At 42.7% G+C, this 16,508-nt stretch overlaps 1 protein-coding gene across 7 annotated transcripts in view; it reads right to left on the bottom strand.

Moving 5' to 3' along the window:
- Positions 1 to 744, bottom strand: part of CCNH (cyclin H) — a 29,365-nt gene extending 28,621 nt beyond the window's left edge. For all 7 annotated transcript variants that reach the window (XR_008463656.1, XR_008463654.1, XR_008463652.1 and 4 more), the window contains exons 1-2: positions 603 to 744; positions 313 to 435 (exon numbers count right to left, since the gene is read on the bottom strand). Coding sequence is in view for 2 of the 7 variants with exons in the window: in XM_054184556.1 (XP_054040531.1) it covers positions 313 to 435; positions 603 to 719 (240 nt within the window). In the remaining 5 variants the exon portion in view is untranslated. The remainder of the gene's footprint in view (positions 1 to 312; positions 436 to 602) is intronic.
- Between the last annotated feature and the right edge of the window lie 15,764 nt (positions 745 to 16,508).

Raw genomic sequence — 16,508 nt, 5'->3', positions numbered from 1 at the left:
ACCGTAAGTGCATCATATTGTCTAGGTTGGAAGGGACCTTTAAGATCATCGAGTCCAACCATCAACCTAAAACTGCCAATTTACCACTAAAACAAGCTGAGCACCACATCTACCCATCTTTTAAATACCTCCAGGGATGGCAACTCCATCACTACCCTGGGCAGCACATTCCAATGCTTGATAACTCTTTTTGGTGAAGAAATTTTTCCTACCATCCAATCTAAACCTCCCTTGGTGTAACTTGAGGCCGTTTCCTCCTGTCCTATCGCCTGTTACTTGCCAAAGCCACAGCAACCGGGCACCGCTCCTTACCACCACGGATCTCGGCATGGCAGGCTTGAAGACAGCGCAGAAGTCCACCAACCGCTTTTCGTAGTACTTGCATATCGCTAGCTCCTCGTGGGGCTCCAGAAGGATAGGGTCGTTCTGCTGGACCTTCAAAGGAGCAAAGCGAGCCTGACGGAAGCGCTGGGCTCCCCCGTTCCCCCGCAGCTCTCCCCGTCAGAGGCGCAGGGACCGCCGGCCGGGAGGAGGCCGCAACGCTCCCCGTCCCCCTCCCCGCCGTCCCCTTCCTCACAGCCCCCCCCTCCCCGGCCCCGCACCTTCCCGCTGGACACCGCTTTGAAGCGGAACTTGCGGTTAGCCTCGGCCCGGCAGCGGGCCAGGTCCTCCTCGCTGCTGAAAGTCCAGTGCCGCTTCTGCGTGCTGCTGTGGTACATGATGGCGGCTTACCGACCTCCGCGCTTTACGGCAGCGCGCTTTACGGCGGGCGCGGAGGGTGCCGGGAGTTGTAGTTCGGCGGGAAGCGGGCGATGGGCTGCCTGAGGGCGCGGAGGGGAGGGCGGCCGCGATACCGGCCGGGGGCTGCGGGAGTCGGAGGGGCTGGAGACGGCTCTGGTGGCGGGGGTGAAGGTAGCGAGCCCCGCGGGAGGGGGCGGGAAAGGTCCCGGCCGCCATTGGGTGCAGGGAACGGCTGGAATAGGCGGGAGTGATATGCTTCTCCTCAGAGCTGGGATGCTGCTCTTCATGCAAAAACACCGCCATTAATCTGTCGTTGGGCCTTTTAATGTAATGAAAAACTAGCTTGTACGAGTAAGGGAGCTGGGATCCATCCCAGAGGGAGCACGTGGTGGAAAGCCTTTCGGTGTAGGAAAGCCTGTCAATGAGGAATGCTTTTTCTCTTGTGAAAATGGTGTAGCAAGAGGACTTGCAGCCCAGCATGAAAGCTCTGCGTGGCATGGAGAGACAGAATCCGCAGCACCATAGTGCCAGCAAGGGCAAAGCGTCTGCTCCTCGTACAGGGAGTGCCCTTCACGATCGTCTGGGAGCGCAGCGGCCCCGTGGCCTGTCGTGGATGGGGCAGGGAGCTGGGCTGACAGTGGTCCTTCTCACAGCGTGTTACAGTAATGCACGGCCATAAAATGCAGCTTCACAGTTTTTCAAGCTTCTTGAAAATTCCATGAAGCGTGCGGACCTCAAAAAAGAAGTTCACTGTACAGTTTCCATCCATGTCGCTATGAAACCATTGTAAGAAAGGCAGGTATTGTTTTTGCAGTGGAGAAAAGCCGTTTCCATCAGAGGTGACATGATAAGGGAATGACTACGACAAAGAGGCTCCAGCAAAGGCTTGTAGAACATCTCTTATCACACAGACAGAACTGATTCATACTGGATTAGTGACTAGAAGGCTAGTCAAACATTTAACCAGGGCTAATGACATTGAGCAATGTTACCAAAAGGAAAGAAAGAAACTAGTCAGATAATCCCTTTAGGTGTAGCATAAGGAGATGTAAACAGAGGCAAGATACCAGGGAAGGATTTTGGGCGCTCTGGACAGACTGTGAACCCTGGAGTACCTAACCAATGGGAAACGGGAGGGAAAATTCGGCTGGGGATTAGGAAATAAAAAGGTGTGTTTCAAGAACCAAAAGTGTGCCTACTTGCTAGGTCACCCGTTCTTGCAAGACTGCTCAAATAAAATGTGCTTCGTATCGTTCACTGCCTGAGTCGTTGTTATTGGATAAGGAGCGTTTCTCAAACCATGTAATTTATCAACATCAAATAGTAATACTGTTTGGAAAAAAAAACAAAACGGCAGGAAATCCTTTATGTTATACCAAATGAAATCAATCTTGGGGACTTTTCAAATGAATATCTGAGAAGAAATAGTCCTGTAGCAGTTCTTCTAGTCTGTATCCCTATCTCATGTCAGGGTTGATTTCATTACTGTTAATCTTAGGCTGTCAGTTGATGTATGGTTTCCATGAATACCTCTATAAAGGTGATTTAACAACTTGTCGCGGTAGCTTGTCCCATCACTTCACCAATCATATGGTTCTTTCCAGTATTTTGAATATTTTCCTTGTTGCTGCTTTCATTGTTGCTAATTATTGAGCTGTTTTCATAGAGGCACGCCAGTGGCTTTGACATTTAGATACAGACACTCGAGTTTCTGTTCAGTGTAATTTTCTAGACAGTTCCTACCCAGTTGTCGGAACTTTCTTTATTCTGGTCTTACCTTGCAAACTTTTTACCATTCTTATTTCTTACAATATTTTTCACTATTGTTTAAACGAGAAAGTTAAAAAATGAGTTACCAAGTGACTGTGGTTCTGACCTCACATTCTGCTCCTGCTACAGTGTGGGTTGACCCCAGCTTGTTAGGGTCCACGTAGCCACTTGCTACCCTCTCGTCTGGGATGGAGAGAAAATAGAAGAAGGGCTCGTGGATTATGGTCCATGAGTAATGGCACATTAATAGCGAAGGCAAAAGCTGCACATGTGAGCAAAGCAAAAAAAAAAAAAATTTAAAATAGAATCATAGAATGTGTTGGGTTGGAAGGGACCTTTAAAGGCCATCTAGTCCAACCCTCCTGCAGTCAGCAGGGACACCTTCAACTAGATCAGGTTGCACAGGGCCCCATCCAGCCTGGCCTTGAATGTCTCCAGGAATGGGGCCTCCCCCACCTCTCTGGGCAACCTGGGCCAGTGTCTCACCACCCTCAGTGTAAAGAACTTCTTCCTAATGTCTAATCTGAACCTGCCCAGCTCTAGTTTAAAACCATTGCCCCTCGTCCGATCACTACATGCCCTTGCAAACAGCGCCTCCCCAGCTTTCCTGTAGCCCCCTTCAGGTACTGGAAGGGGCTCTGAGGTCTCCCTGGAGCCTTCTCTTCTCCAGGCAGAACAACCCCAGCTCTCTCAGCCTGTCAGAGCAGCCTCTGCACAGGAGTCTGTGGGAGTGCCCCGTGCACTGGCGAGTGTTCTGACAGAGGTATCAATCCAGCCTCCTCTTCGGGCGAAGATATGTGACTTTTTATTACACAAAATAAAAGGCACCACGGTACGGGAGGGAGGAGGAACCTCTCCACAGATGGAGAGTGTCTGTTCTGCAGGAGAATCCGTCAGGGGTCCGTCTGATGCTGTGTGAACTCGGGGTTCCCAGCGTCTGAAGGGACTTTAAGATTGAATCACTGCCATTGCCACTAATTATGCAAAAAGACCCAAACCCATTGATCATGTGTTCCTCTCCCTACTTCACCTACTTCACCAGGAATAAATCTTAAAGTGTGACAACTCTTTCAGAAAGTCAGAGTTATTACCAGTGATGTATTTTCTATATCAGAACTGAGAACGCACAATTAATTAACCTTTTTTTTTTTTTTTGCCTTTATCTTTTTGCACACATATTCCTGTTTACAGCAGTAAGAAACAAATATCATTTGCAAGAAGCTGGTCAGCATTTTTGTTTATCATTTAGTCCTCTTAGCTTCACAGACAATGAGGGTGTGTTCAGCCGAGCACGGTGTCAACACGCTGTAAGCCACTACGCAGCACATAGCTGCGAGCTTTCTTTGCTTAAAGTTGGGAAAGGTGTACCATAAAATTCAGCGGGTACAGCTGTGGATTTATCTTCGGCGCATGTAGATATCAAGAAACGCTGGTGTGTTATCAACACTGCTTTAGTCACAAATCCAAAACACAGCACTATACGGGCTGCTGTGAAGAAAGTTAACTCCATCCCAGCCAGACCCAGGGCGTATGGGTAGGGTGATTTAGAGCTGAGATTAGAAGTTAAAAATTCAAGTCTTACCTGAAAAGTTCCTCAAGGAATAATATGAACCTTGGCAAGGAGCATGTGATAGACTTTTGCGGAATAGCAACACTCTCTCTTTCAGTTTTATCCATGTACACCTACAGGTTCCTACTGCTCACTTTGGTTTCTTGCTCCCTCAAAATAATCGTTACACAGAAGACCCAATTAAGTTTGGAAGCAGCATGTCATAGCCTCCATGCTTTAGCAAGTGAATTTTAGATATTACTGCACTTGTATTTGAAGTATATAAGATAAATATGTTAGGCACATGTGGGTGTGTGCAGGGTTGGTAGTTAAAATGCTTTCTTTTAGTCTGAAATGTCAAAGGTCCTTTTCCTAAACTACACAGGAAATAATTTTATTCTCTACGTAGTCTGACTCTATCATTTCTTTGCCTTAATTGCAGCAGTTGAATGTCTGTAGTTTGAAATCAGAACAAATCTGATTTTTAAGAATTGCTGATACCAAAAATACCAAAACAGGTACAGGTTTTTTGTTGTGCATCTAATCATAACAGTTCCAGAGCAAATTAGAGAAACCTAGTGAGATAGCAGAGCAAACCTTGTGAAATAATAAAAGTTATCCAGTTGGCTAGACATTTGAAAATGTGCGTAGCAATTTCTCCGAAAAATTACCTGAAAGCATAAATAATGTCCACCACCTAAGTATTATAAACAGAGCATAATTTGTTTCTCCCATATCTGTTTGTCGAAAGTTAGGAGTTTCCTTGAGGACAACTCTGATGAGCAGTGTGTGACGGGAGGTAAAAGGTCTGAAGCTTGCCTGTGGTTTGATGACAGGGTGGGCTCGTCAATGTGGGTACAATTTGCTGAGCAAATGTGTGTATTTGCTATATATAGTATATAGGGTAGACCTATCACAGCGCATTTATCTTTGATGGAGAGGTTTCCCCAAGGCTTCCAGTGCTCGGTTGTATGGCAAGGAGGAGCACTGACTTCTGCAGGAAGAAGTTTTGGAAGGCAAGAAATGGTAATCCTCCAGTCAAAATGAGACAGATCGGCATCCCTGGGACAGCATCTCTTCGTTTCTCTTTCTCTGGCCTCTTCCAGGTTTGCAGTGCTCTGCATCCTTGGACTCTTCTTTTGCTTCTGGTTCCTGGGAGCTCTCCCCCTTCAAAGCAGCCATCGGTTGAGCTCAGTCACATTTCCACATCTGAGGCCTTCATGTGACTCCCCACTCCACCCATTCCCCAGGGAGGTTCGCACTCACCAGCCAAGTCTGACAGGATTTTCTGTCTGTGATGTCCTTTTTGCCTGAAGGGAGATAGTTTGGAATGGGCCTGTGACACGGGACTCTCATAAAAATAGCTGTTAAATTTCCAGGATCCCGAAAATATTCTGCCTTTGCTATATACCAGGAATAAGTGAGTAGCCCAGTATTTAAATTCAGAATAAAGCTTCCATTGCCTTCAGTGTCAGCCAGCTGGGTTCTTACTCTATGTATAACGCATGGTATCAGGTAGAGCATGAGGATTTTGCAGACCACAACTGTGCATTTTTCCATTCCTCGTTGCAGTTGGCTCACATGTAGCTGTGCTGTTGTTGGTGCTGTTGTTACCATAGATATGGCCTGGACAGGAGGCGACAGAGCTATATTCTTGGGACCACAGGGAAGTTTTTTGTACAAAGGAAGTGTCATCAAGGGGTCCAGCCTTGCCCAACTAAGTCCAAGGTGTCCTTCAGACTTGTGCCCCTCCTAGCCCGAGAAAACCTAAGTGCTGCAATAATGGCCATGGCTGCTCTAAATGTTCTTTGTGTTGGATGATACAGAGAACCAGGATCTCTTGGAACAGGTAAAGGTGGCTGAGCAGGACTGAGCAGCACTGCACACACAGTACCTAAGAAGAGAAAGGTACCTAAAGCCCAGTGGCTTGCCCTGTAGAGATTACTGATAAAAAGAAACATTCATAAAACCTTTCAACTTTGTTGTTGGTAATGTCCTTTTAAAAAAATACAGGTGTGAGTCTTCTAAAAAGTTTGATTAGCTGTGGCCACGGGGAAAACTCCATATTCATTTTTTACAAAATGCATGAACACGTGAATGAGTTTTTAAAACCACGATGAGTTGTTAAGACCATGCCATCCTCATTAGGATGAGTTTTTAAAAGCTGTTCTAAAGGCAATCCCTTGTTACAATGATGTGTGAAAGGGACACAGTGTGTATTGGGTTTGCATGGCAAGGTTATGATCGCCGTGGGGCAACATGAGTGGCTTCTGTGAGAAGCTGACAGAAGCTTCACCCATGTCCAACACAGCCCATGCCAGACAGCTCCAAGATGGACCCATTACTGGCCAAGGCCAAGCCCATCAGCGATGGTGGTGGTGTCTCTGGGATAACATCATTAAGATAGGGGGAAAAAACCTGCTAGGGAGCAACCAGAGAGAAGAGTGAGAATATGTGAGAGGAACAGCTCTGCAGACACCAAGGTCAGTGAAGCAGGAGGGAGAGGAGGTGCTCCAGGCGCTGGAGCAGAGGTTCCCCTGCAGCCCATGGACGTCCATGGTGGAGCAGATATCCACCTGCAGCCCGTGGAGGACCCCACATTATTTTTTCTCTCCCCTGTCCAGCTGAGGAGGGGAGCAACAGACTGGCTTTGGTGGGCACTGGGCATCCAGCTAGGGTCAGCCCACCACACAGGGATATCCAGAAGCCGTGGAGAGGGGATGCTGCTGTTCTCTCTAAAGTAATTCCTATCCTGTTTTCTCCACAAGTCCTCCCCTGACTGAGCCTTCAATACAGCCATATCTGATATATTGTGGGGACCCTGAAGTAAGGTCAGGCAAAGTGTCTGTCCATTGGACAGAATTAATTTAGCCCTGACCAGTGGGTGTGTATCATATTGAAGCCACCCCCAAAACTGTAGGGAATATGTCCCATTCATATAGAGAGCCTAATTGGTAGAGCAAGTTGTTCTTCATCTCAGTTGAGGTCCAGAAGCTGTCATCATTTTCATTTAAAAAAAAAAAAAAGGCATGTTGCTGAATCAAAGACTAGAAATGGCAGGAATTTTGTGTAGAGCTATTTACAGTGGCACGGCAGTCCCCGTGGCACTAGTGTAAACTGCTGCAGTACTCATGCGAAGTGCTACAAGGAAAATGATGATGACAGAGTAGTCGCACGGCTGAAGATCTTTTTATTCTCACAATAATATGTTGCTCTTTTCTGTGACAGAAAACAAACCATATCATTCATAAGATTCCATCGTTTTTCAATCTGCTGATAGGTATATTATTTTTTGATAAATTAAATATAAAACCCTATTGAATTTATTCCTCTTCTATATTACTTTTAAAGTAATAAATACACCTTCTACTGATGAGACAGTGTCACCAAATCCAACAGGAAAAGATTTGGAGATCAGTTTATGCTTGGAGAAGCTCCTCTGAAACCATTATTCCTTGAGTGCTTTTGGATGTTATCTTCAAGGTTCATCTTTCTGAAATACTTTTCAGCTTGTTATGTACTGTGTTTCAATTAAACCAGATGTAAGTTGTTGACCGTACTGGAAATTACAAGCACACAGCAAATACAGGTCTCCAAGTTACCCCTCTTGAAGTTCTTTTTCTTTTAAGAAAAAAAAGACATTGCTGTTCTGGGGTATGTCCAGGGATATATTTCAGATTATTTTTCCTCCAGTCACACAGTGAATTCAATAATTAAAGCAGAGAAACTGCTTTAACCAATTGATTTTCTTTCTCTTGCATCTTCCTGATTTAAATCTGTAAATTCAAGATGGTGAGAAAAATGTGACCAAGGCTGCATCTAGAGTGCTGTGTCCAGTTCTGGGCTTCCCGGTTCAAGAAGGACAGGGAACTGCTGGAGAGGGGACAGCAAAGGGCTACCAAGATGGTGAGGGGGCTGTAACACCTCTCTTAGGAAGAAAGGCTGAGGGATTTGGGTCTCTTCAGTCCGGAACAGAGACGGCTGAGGGGGGATCTTATCAACACTTATAAATACTGAAAGGGTGGGTGTCAGGAGGATGGGGCCAGGCTTTTTTCAGTGGTGCCCAGCGACAGGACAAGAGGTAATGGGCAGAAACCTGAGCATAGGAAGTTCCACCTGAACTTGAGGAGGAACTTCTTTCCTGTGAGGGTGGCAGAGCCCTGGCACAGGCTGCCCAGAGAGGTGGTGGAGTCTCTGTCTCTGGAGACATTCCAAACCCGCCTGGACGCGTTCCTGTGCCACCTGCTCTGGGTGACCGTGCTCTGGCAGGGGGTTGGACTAGATGATCTCCAGAGGTCCCTTCCAACCCTATGATTCTGTGATTCTGTGACTTTGTGACCTTTCTGTTAGCGTTACAAACCAGCCAAGCCAGCGTAGTTTAGTTACTTAGGTATTTTCTAAGTGACTATAATGTAGAAGGATTAGATAGCTAAAGAGAGGCAAACGGAGAGGCAGGAACCCTAACCAGTCCATCTTAATTCTTTTTGTATGCTGCTCGGCCATTGCACATATGTAAAACAGTAATGGAAAGCAGAACAGGACCAGTGCATGTTATCAGGGGTGACTATAAAATTATGCGACAAAAATACTTAGTCTCTGAGCGCCAGCAACATCTTCTCTGTCATTTACTGCTCACAACGTCCCATTATTTTATTAGCTGAAGTACTGTGCAGTTCGTATGTGCTGCATACTGAAAGCACCCAGTGACAAAATATCTACATGTAGCCTGGCAAGCACCTTCCTGTACTGATGTAGAGGTTAGAGAAATAAGATATCTGTAATGCAGATCCTGTGGAATATATTTATCGGGACTACCTAAAATCTCTAATTAACTTCTACCACCCATGTGTATGCATCCATGCAGCAATTCTACAGTGTTACAGTATATTCATTTTCCTCCTCATATAACAAAGCTGTAAGGGTTTTTTTGGCATTTTTTGAAATAAAGAAAGAATAGACATATCTAATTATAAAAATCTGTAAAAATATTTACAGATTATGCAACACCTCTTATCTGATGATTTCAGAATGCTTCTCAAAAAATTATTTATGGTTCCATCGCCGCCCTGAGCCATATCCTGGGAGTTTTATGGTTGCCATTCATAAAGCTCATTCATAAACTTCTCTGTCTTAAACTTGGTAGGTTGTTTGGACCCAGTGTTCCAAGCAGAAGGTTGTCACAGAGTATATTGTCCTAGAAGTCATTAACGTACTTTTCAGTCTCCTTGTATTCATGGCTACGTTAAGCACATCGGGTTTGTGGCAGCGCACTTCATTGGCTTAAGCAGATCTTCTCCCTCACCCCTAGCCCACAGTTTGTCAGGCTCAACATTTTTAGTGTCCCGTAAGACAGACTTTCTGTTTCTCAGGTCATGCAAACATACTTTCTCTTCACTGACCCCAGTTCAAATTTCCTTTGACCGGAAATGTATGTCCTGGTAAACATCTTATCATTGCTCTGGGTAATGGAATTAATTTCCCTATCTGTGCTGAAGAAGTTTTCCTGCTATGTATTTAGATTTTCTTTGTTTGTTTAGGTTTTTGTTGTTGCTGTTTTATCTTTTTGGGGTTTTTTTGGTTGTTTGGTTGGTTTTTTTTGTCATGGCTTCATTATATCACAGTCATCCTATCATCAGCAGAGACCTCAACTTTTGGTTTTGGACTTTACTTTTGCCTCTCGTCATTTTCAATGTGGACTCAATATTCCTAGCACAAATTCGCGTTAACAGCTAGACACATGACGTTGTATTTCAGCCTATTTAATGTAATCGTTTCTCTGTTATTCTCTCCCCAAGGTCACCTGGTTATTGCTAGGTGATATTCTGACCCTCTTCAGCCTCAACGATGCAACGTCACCCAGCTTAGGTGCTTGGTTAAGAAGCTTCATCATGTTCTCCAAGAGAACATATAAGGTGTAATCCCACTCTGGACCATCTTTTTAAAAATCCTCTCTGATTCTCTTCATTGTCTGCGAAGAGATGTTAAATCATGGTGATTCTTATGCACAATGACGTGAATATTCCTCTTTACACTCTAAAACTGTGTCCTTAGCAAGTGTGCTTGACATGCTCTGATTTTTTTTCGTGACAAGGTCACTGATGGAAATATCAGAACAGATTAGTCCTGAGGAAGTCCACTAATAAATTCCTTTCTGACACCCTTTTGTTACTAATCTATTGTTCATTAACTATCTTGGCATTAGTCCTCATCCTTTCAGTTTTAAGCTCCCATTTGATATCATATCAGATGCTTTATGAGAAAGAGGTGCTTCACTGGGATCCCTGCTGAAATGAGATCCAATCCAATTCCTTTGTCTGGGTAATGGATTGTTAAATTCACCATAATATATATTGGGTAATCTTATGTTGCAGTTTGGCCTATATCCCACTTAATTTCCTGAGGATATAATAAATGCACATGTGTTTTCATAAGTATTTGTGCTAGCCTTTCTGTCCTCATGTCAAAAAGTCTCAGATTTCTGTCTTTGTCTCAATAGATAAATTAAAAAAAAAAACCCTTGCAACTGAACTTTAAGTTTTATTAGTTCTTTTGGGAAAGAGATGGATGCTTATTTTAGCATGTGAGGATATTTATGTCTACCCTACACGTAATAGCTGCTTTCCTGTCTTTTACTCATGCTAGACCTCATCATTTTCAGTCTTACTGAAAACTCAAGACTCGTTAAGATTTGGGGCCAATTATTCTTTATGCTTCTGCTGCCCAGGAAAGTGACACACTGTAGTCCTCGGGTGCAGGTCTGTCCTCATCCCTGGCAATGCAGGAAACGCTGGATAGTCAAGGAAGTAAATCACATTTTCTCATTTAATGCAGACCCCAATTTCAAGAATAATTGTAGCAAAACCTTCTACTGTTCAATGTATTTCTCTTTGCCTATTGTTGACAAATGAATATTTGAAAGACTGATTGTTATAACCTGTGTGCAGATTTCACAAATAAAAGAGGATTTCACAAATAAAAGGGTGTTTTCCCCTTGAAAGCCTAGGAGACAGTTTTACTCTGCAGAAGTTAATACCAGTACATAATATAAAACTCTCTGCAACCTTGAACTTCCACAAGTATTTTTTCCCTTTTCATTTTATTGAATGTCCTACAACTACTCTCTATTGTACAGACTACAACTCAGCAGGCAGAAAAAATGAAAAGCAACGTCTAGTGGTTTCTGCCTTTGAAGAGAGAGAAAGGTGATGGTACTGTGTATAGATAGGTGGCTCTCATCACTCCTGTCTTAGGAACCTGCTTCTGCGAGTTGTGATCTCTGGAAAACTTCATTCGAGGTATAGCAATGTTGGCGACACAAGGGCAGTTAAGAAAAGAAGAATAAAGTAGAATGCTTTAAAATAATTTTGTTTGACATTAAGGTTTCCTACCTAAATTTTTATCCCACTTACTTTTCTTCCCAGGTGTTTCTTCGGGAGAGAAGATTTCTGTGTCTCTAAGGACACATAACTGTAACCTGTTGAGAGCACATGGAAGCCAAATGGGGTTTCATCACTGTCACACTCTGTCTTATGAAAATTAGTTTTCGTAAGGACTTAGAAGGGAATCAGTGCCTGTTGCTGTGCAGATACGTTTGCTGCTGCTGCACACAGATTAGTGAAGACAAGGTTTAGTGTTGTGTTCTGGAGCCGTGACAGTGATTGAATAGCCGAGGCTGTTTAATAGTTCCCATTATATCCCTGAGTTCACCTGCCCAGCTGGTTGGGCACGGGAGAGCGGGGAAGGGAAGATCCGAAAGTACTGGCAGGAAGGGAAACGATTTTCTAGCTGAAATTTACTGCTGATTACTTCAACATTTTTTCATTGTTTGCTGTGATTTTTGTCAATTGGATGCAAAAGCTGTGGTTGAGATACTACATTTCAGAGAAGATGGGAAGTAGGTGACGTATAATGGCAAAAATCTACAGGATACTATTCACAGAGAACTTCTCTTTCTTCAAAACAGGATCTTTAGAAAGAAATGGAAATCAGTAAGGGTTCTGTTGGGATCATACTTTCCTTTTAAGATGAGATTTTGAAAGAGGGAAAGATATTATCTTTTTACTATGGATTTTTTTTTATGTGGGTCTTCTGTATGGGGGGTGGTGGGCTTACTTTCCTTGCCTTTGCATGAGTATACTGATTCTGGCAAGAAGAATTCTTTTGATTTCATTTTCTTTCTCTGTATTCAGCACCTATTTGACTTTCTCTTTTCCAAGCTCTTTCTTCATTTCACCTGTTTGCCCTGGGAACATGGATTTCCTCTTCAAGTACTTAGCATATGATAGCGTATAGGACCACTTAGGAATATGATATTTCTTATCCATTTTTTTAAATACTTAAAAATTAATAAAATTGCTTTAGAAATATATTAATCTGTCAGATTTGCCTAGTTTTCTATTGTGTACTGCTATATATACTGTATTCTGCCTGATTTACACATTTAGTGAAAGCCCTGCAGAAATAATATATAGTCTGTAGAAAGAGTAGTCCTTAAAAAGACCACTAACTCACAACGTCTTGTCCACGCTGTTGCCTGAAAGGATGACCTGAAGCTTTTGGGAAGCTTAGATTTAAACTAATATTTTATATCTTTCTCCAATGTAGGAGGAGATCCTCATGTCTCCCCTTCCTCTAGATTAATTCTGAATTTCTGGTTTCCATCAGGATTGCTTTATGACACTCTTATTATATGTGGTCTTAAAATGGGCATAACTCATTCTTTTGGTTTTGCATGAGCATTGATTTACAGTCTCAATGTGTGTCTTCACCGGAGAAACGAGAAAACTAGAAGTCCAGTTTTCTCGTAACGCAAGGTTTGCCACTGCTACCGCACCACCACTCACTCTGACACCATGGCAGCGTCATGCTTTGCTGTTGTAAGTCAAAATCAGATGCACTATTCTTGGGCAGCTGGAGGAACGAAAATTATTTGGCAGCTGTCTTAATTACAAACGCAGAAGGAAAACAGAAGAAAATGTAGAGAGCCAGGACTGAAGTCATATAACTGTGGGGTGGGGTTTTTTTCTGCTTTTAATCAAGTCATATCATCTTGCAAAACCTAGTGATTTGTTTCGTTTCAAATGGGAAGATACCTGTGATTTGATGTATGGGTTATCGGTGAATTGGCATACGAGTGAGTTTGTCCTTCCCTGGAATTTCATCAATTGTGCTCTCCTTTTACTGTCTTGGAAAAGCACTTTAGACTGATTGAATTATACTTGGTGGTGGACTTGGCAGCGTTAGGTTTACGATTGGACTTGATGATCTCAGAGGTCTTTTCCGACCTAAATGATTCTGTGATTCCATGGCCTTAGCAGTATTCTGTCCATCATCTGCCCTTGCTGCAAAGCTTTTAGTGCATCCACAGAACAGTGAGATAAGATTTTCTCGAAGAGGGAATTGGCTTTCCAAAATGGAAAACTTGCAGAAATCTGAGCTGTTAGAGACCTGAGGAGATTCCAGCCGCTGTGTGTTATTGAAAATCAGCAGAAACAGGTTAGGAGGCAGTTACGTTACAAAGTATGATGGAGCATATTCACAGATATTCAGAAAAATTCTCTTCACTTTTTCTCATTTGGTTAAAATTCTACTGTCTTCCACTTTTTTACGGTCTTTTCAAAAGAAAAACGTGAAAGAGCTAGTTTGTTTCTTACATATAGGTATCTGTCACACGAAGGATTTTGAAAAGCTGCGTTTTGCAATGGTTCTGTTATGGAATTTGTAGTTTACTGGTCCTGTGAGTAAAGCATAACTTAGTGGAAATTAAGTTCTGTGTAACAGAACTATTAAGCCTGATACAAATCTACTTCAAATCAAATAAAAGCTGTGATTTCTGCGGTCATACTATCATTCTGTATTTTTAAGTGATTGAGATAACTGCTAATATAAATGTTCTGGTAATTAATTATGCTACAAACGCCTTATTTTGATACAATGAATTCAGTTTAGCCATTCCTGACACCCTTTCAGGAGCATTTCTACGACACTACGGACTGCAGTAATTAATCTCAGACTCCCCAAACTATACGTATTTCCTGACTGTACAGCACTGGATTTTATCCCTGCCCTCCCCTGAAGAGGAGATCTCAGAAGAACCTCTGGCCCGTCCAGAGACAAGAAGGATGAAACAGCTGGGTCGGGTCCCTGGACCAACTGCTGCATTGGTCTCCAGCCTCATTTGTGGTGGCGTTGGGTGTCCAATGTGTCCACACAGGACTAGTAGATGGGACACAGCACCTATGGGAGAGTTTCAGTGTTCCGAAACATCAAATGGAACACAGCCAGAATAAACTGCAGCATCTTAAATGGCACTGGACTCCAACATGCAGCAGATTTCAACCAAATCCCCTCTTTCTTGTCAATTTTTTTGCAGTTGCATAATTTGACATGCACTGGCATCCTTTCACCCTCACCAGTCCGTGCTGGTGCCGTCATTTGGAGTGGTTGGAGTCTGGAGTATCGACATTGTTAATCAGTGTCACATCTCTATTAAGATGCTGTTTGAAAACAAACAAACAAAACACCCTCCAAAATCCTTAAAACAAGAAAAGGGAAGAGCTTATTTCCCTTTGGACAGAAGTGACATTTTCTGAATTGTGCTTATGGCATTAGAGGCTGCTTTTATTGTAGCTACTGTTCTTTATCCCCAAATTAAAACAGGCTTAGGTGAAGTGAAAGCACAGGGTTACTTTTTACATGTTGAAAGTCAGGACTGCAGTGTTATTGGTCATCCCTCCTCAATGTAGAGTTATGTGCATGTTAATCAATTAGTAATATTCAGGAGGTACCGTAAGGAATAATATTCTTTGATAGAGAGCTGTGATAGATGCTGCACATTTCTGTCTCTGTATTTGAAATTAATTGCTGAAATGTGGAAGACTCATTGCCAAAGCAGGTAGTACACGGGATAGTCCAGGAGGAATAAATTTTAGTCGTCACAATTGTCTTGAATTTATCCTGGAGGAAAAAGCACATGTCCCTGAAGTGCTGTTGGAATCCTTGGGCTGAAGACTGTGTTCCCTAGTTTTTGCTGAGCTCCTGCCTTATGCTATTGCCTAAATCCCACCTCATTCAGCAGCAGCAGCAGCAATGGCGGTGGCAGCCAGAAGGGCTTGGTCATCCTTGCCATGTTCGTCCTTCCTCCCCAAAGGACCACAAGTGCTCTTCTCACTCCGTCCTCACTGCTTTTGTGCCTGTTGATATGTGCCATGAATATTTAGTAGCTGGGTGTACCTGTCTCATTTACTTGGGAAATTAGGAAGATTTGACACTGGCAAAATCTAGAAATAATTTTTTTCAATTTATTTTGTAGTCAAAGTTCTCCCATTCTTCTTGACTACCGCTACCACCAGAATTAGTGATCTCCATAGTCTCAGTTATATGTGCTAATACTAGTAAGAAATCATGATACCGCTTGTTTGCTATCAAATATAGAGCAACAAATATCATCTAGCATCCAACACCAAAATAACACATTGTATCTCAGATTTCTGTGCCCATGGCATCCAGGATCGTGCTCCCATTTCATCTGTTTAGTTTATCTCCCTGGAAATTACCTTAGAAATCATAGAGTAACTTCTGCATCTACCATGGATCTACTCTGGTATTTTAAGAGGTAAAATTTATGTCTTTTTATTGTTGATACAGCATCGGCGTTACAGCATCCAAGGACACTGAACCACTTTCCTAAGACATGATTTGAAGTAGACGGTGTTTTGTATAAAAATATCAGCAGGTTTCAAACAGGACATTTCTGTACAAAGACATGGAAATAATTTCTTCACAATGTGTGAGTGCAGGCAGAAGCTGTTATTATATTAATTTTGTTTAAATAACAAAATAAGCTTCATGTATGTGTTGTTTGCTCAGACTATCAAGTCCCTGAGGACTTTTGTCCTTTCACTGCACATTTTCTCATTCCATAAAATCCTGGCAGTTTCATTGAAAATACAGATTTCTCCCTGTAATAAACTTAAAAGGGTGTTCCTTTAGTTTATTAAGGAAACTGTTGTCTTGTGATCTTTAACTTCCTAGTCCTAATCTCGTTAAAGAAAACCAAGTATTTTTAGAGTTTCACAGTGAACACTAACAGTTGCAATGCTGCCTTTGATCTATAAGTGGCAGTATGTGTTTGTTGGAGCTGGTAGGATTTGTAGCAGGAATGTCTGATGTTTGTGAAGTCCTGTGTGTCACGTTGCTTCATTTCCAACTCTGCTGTATGTAAATCAACTGCAGCTTCACGCCAGCGAGAAGCACAATTTACAGAATAATTGCTGGCGTTTTGCAATGATTTCCATTTTTGTGCTACAGCCCAGTTAATACACATTTGAGAGAGAGGTTTTCATAAACAAAAATCCCACAAATATTCTGTAACCACCCCAATTTTGATATATTTGTCTTTATCCATGTTTAGAAATACCTTTCCATCCATTTATTATTCATTCAGTCA

Source organism: Rissa tridactyla, chromosome Z (genome assembly GCF_028500815.1).
Source record: "Rissa tridactyla isolate bRisTri1 chromosome Z, bRisTri1.patW.cur.20221130, whole genome shotgun sequence".
Taxonomy (NCBI): domain Eukaryota; kingdom Metazoa; phylum Chordata; class Aves; order Charadriiformes; family Laridae; genus Rissa; species Rissa tridactyla.
Note: the sequence above shows the minus strand (reverse complement) of the source record. Positions and strands in the feature narration are given on the sequence as shown.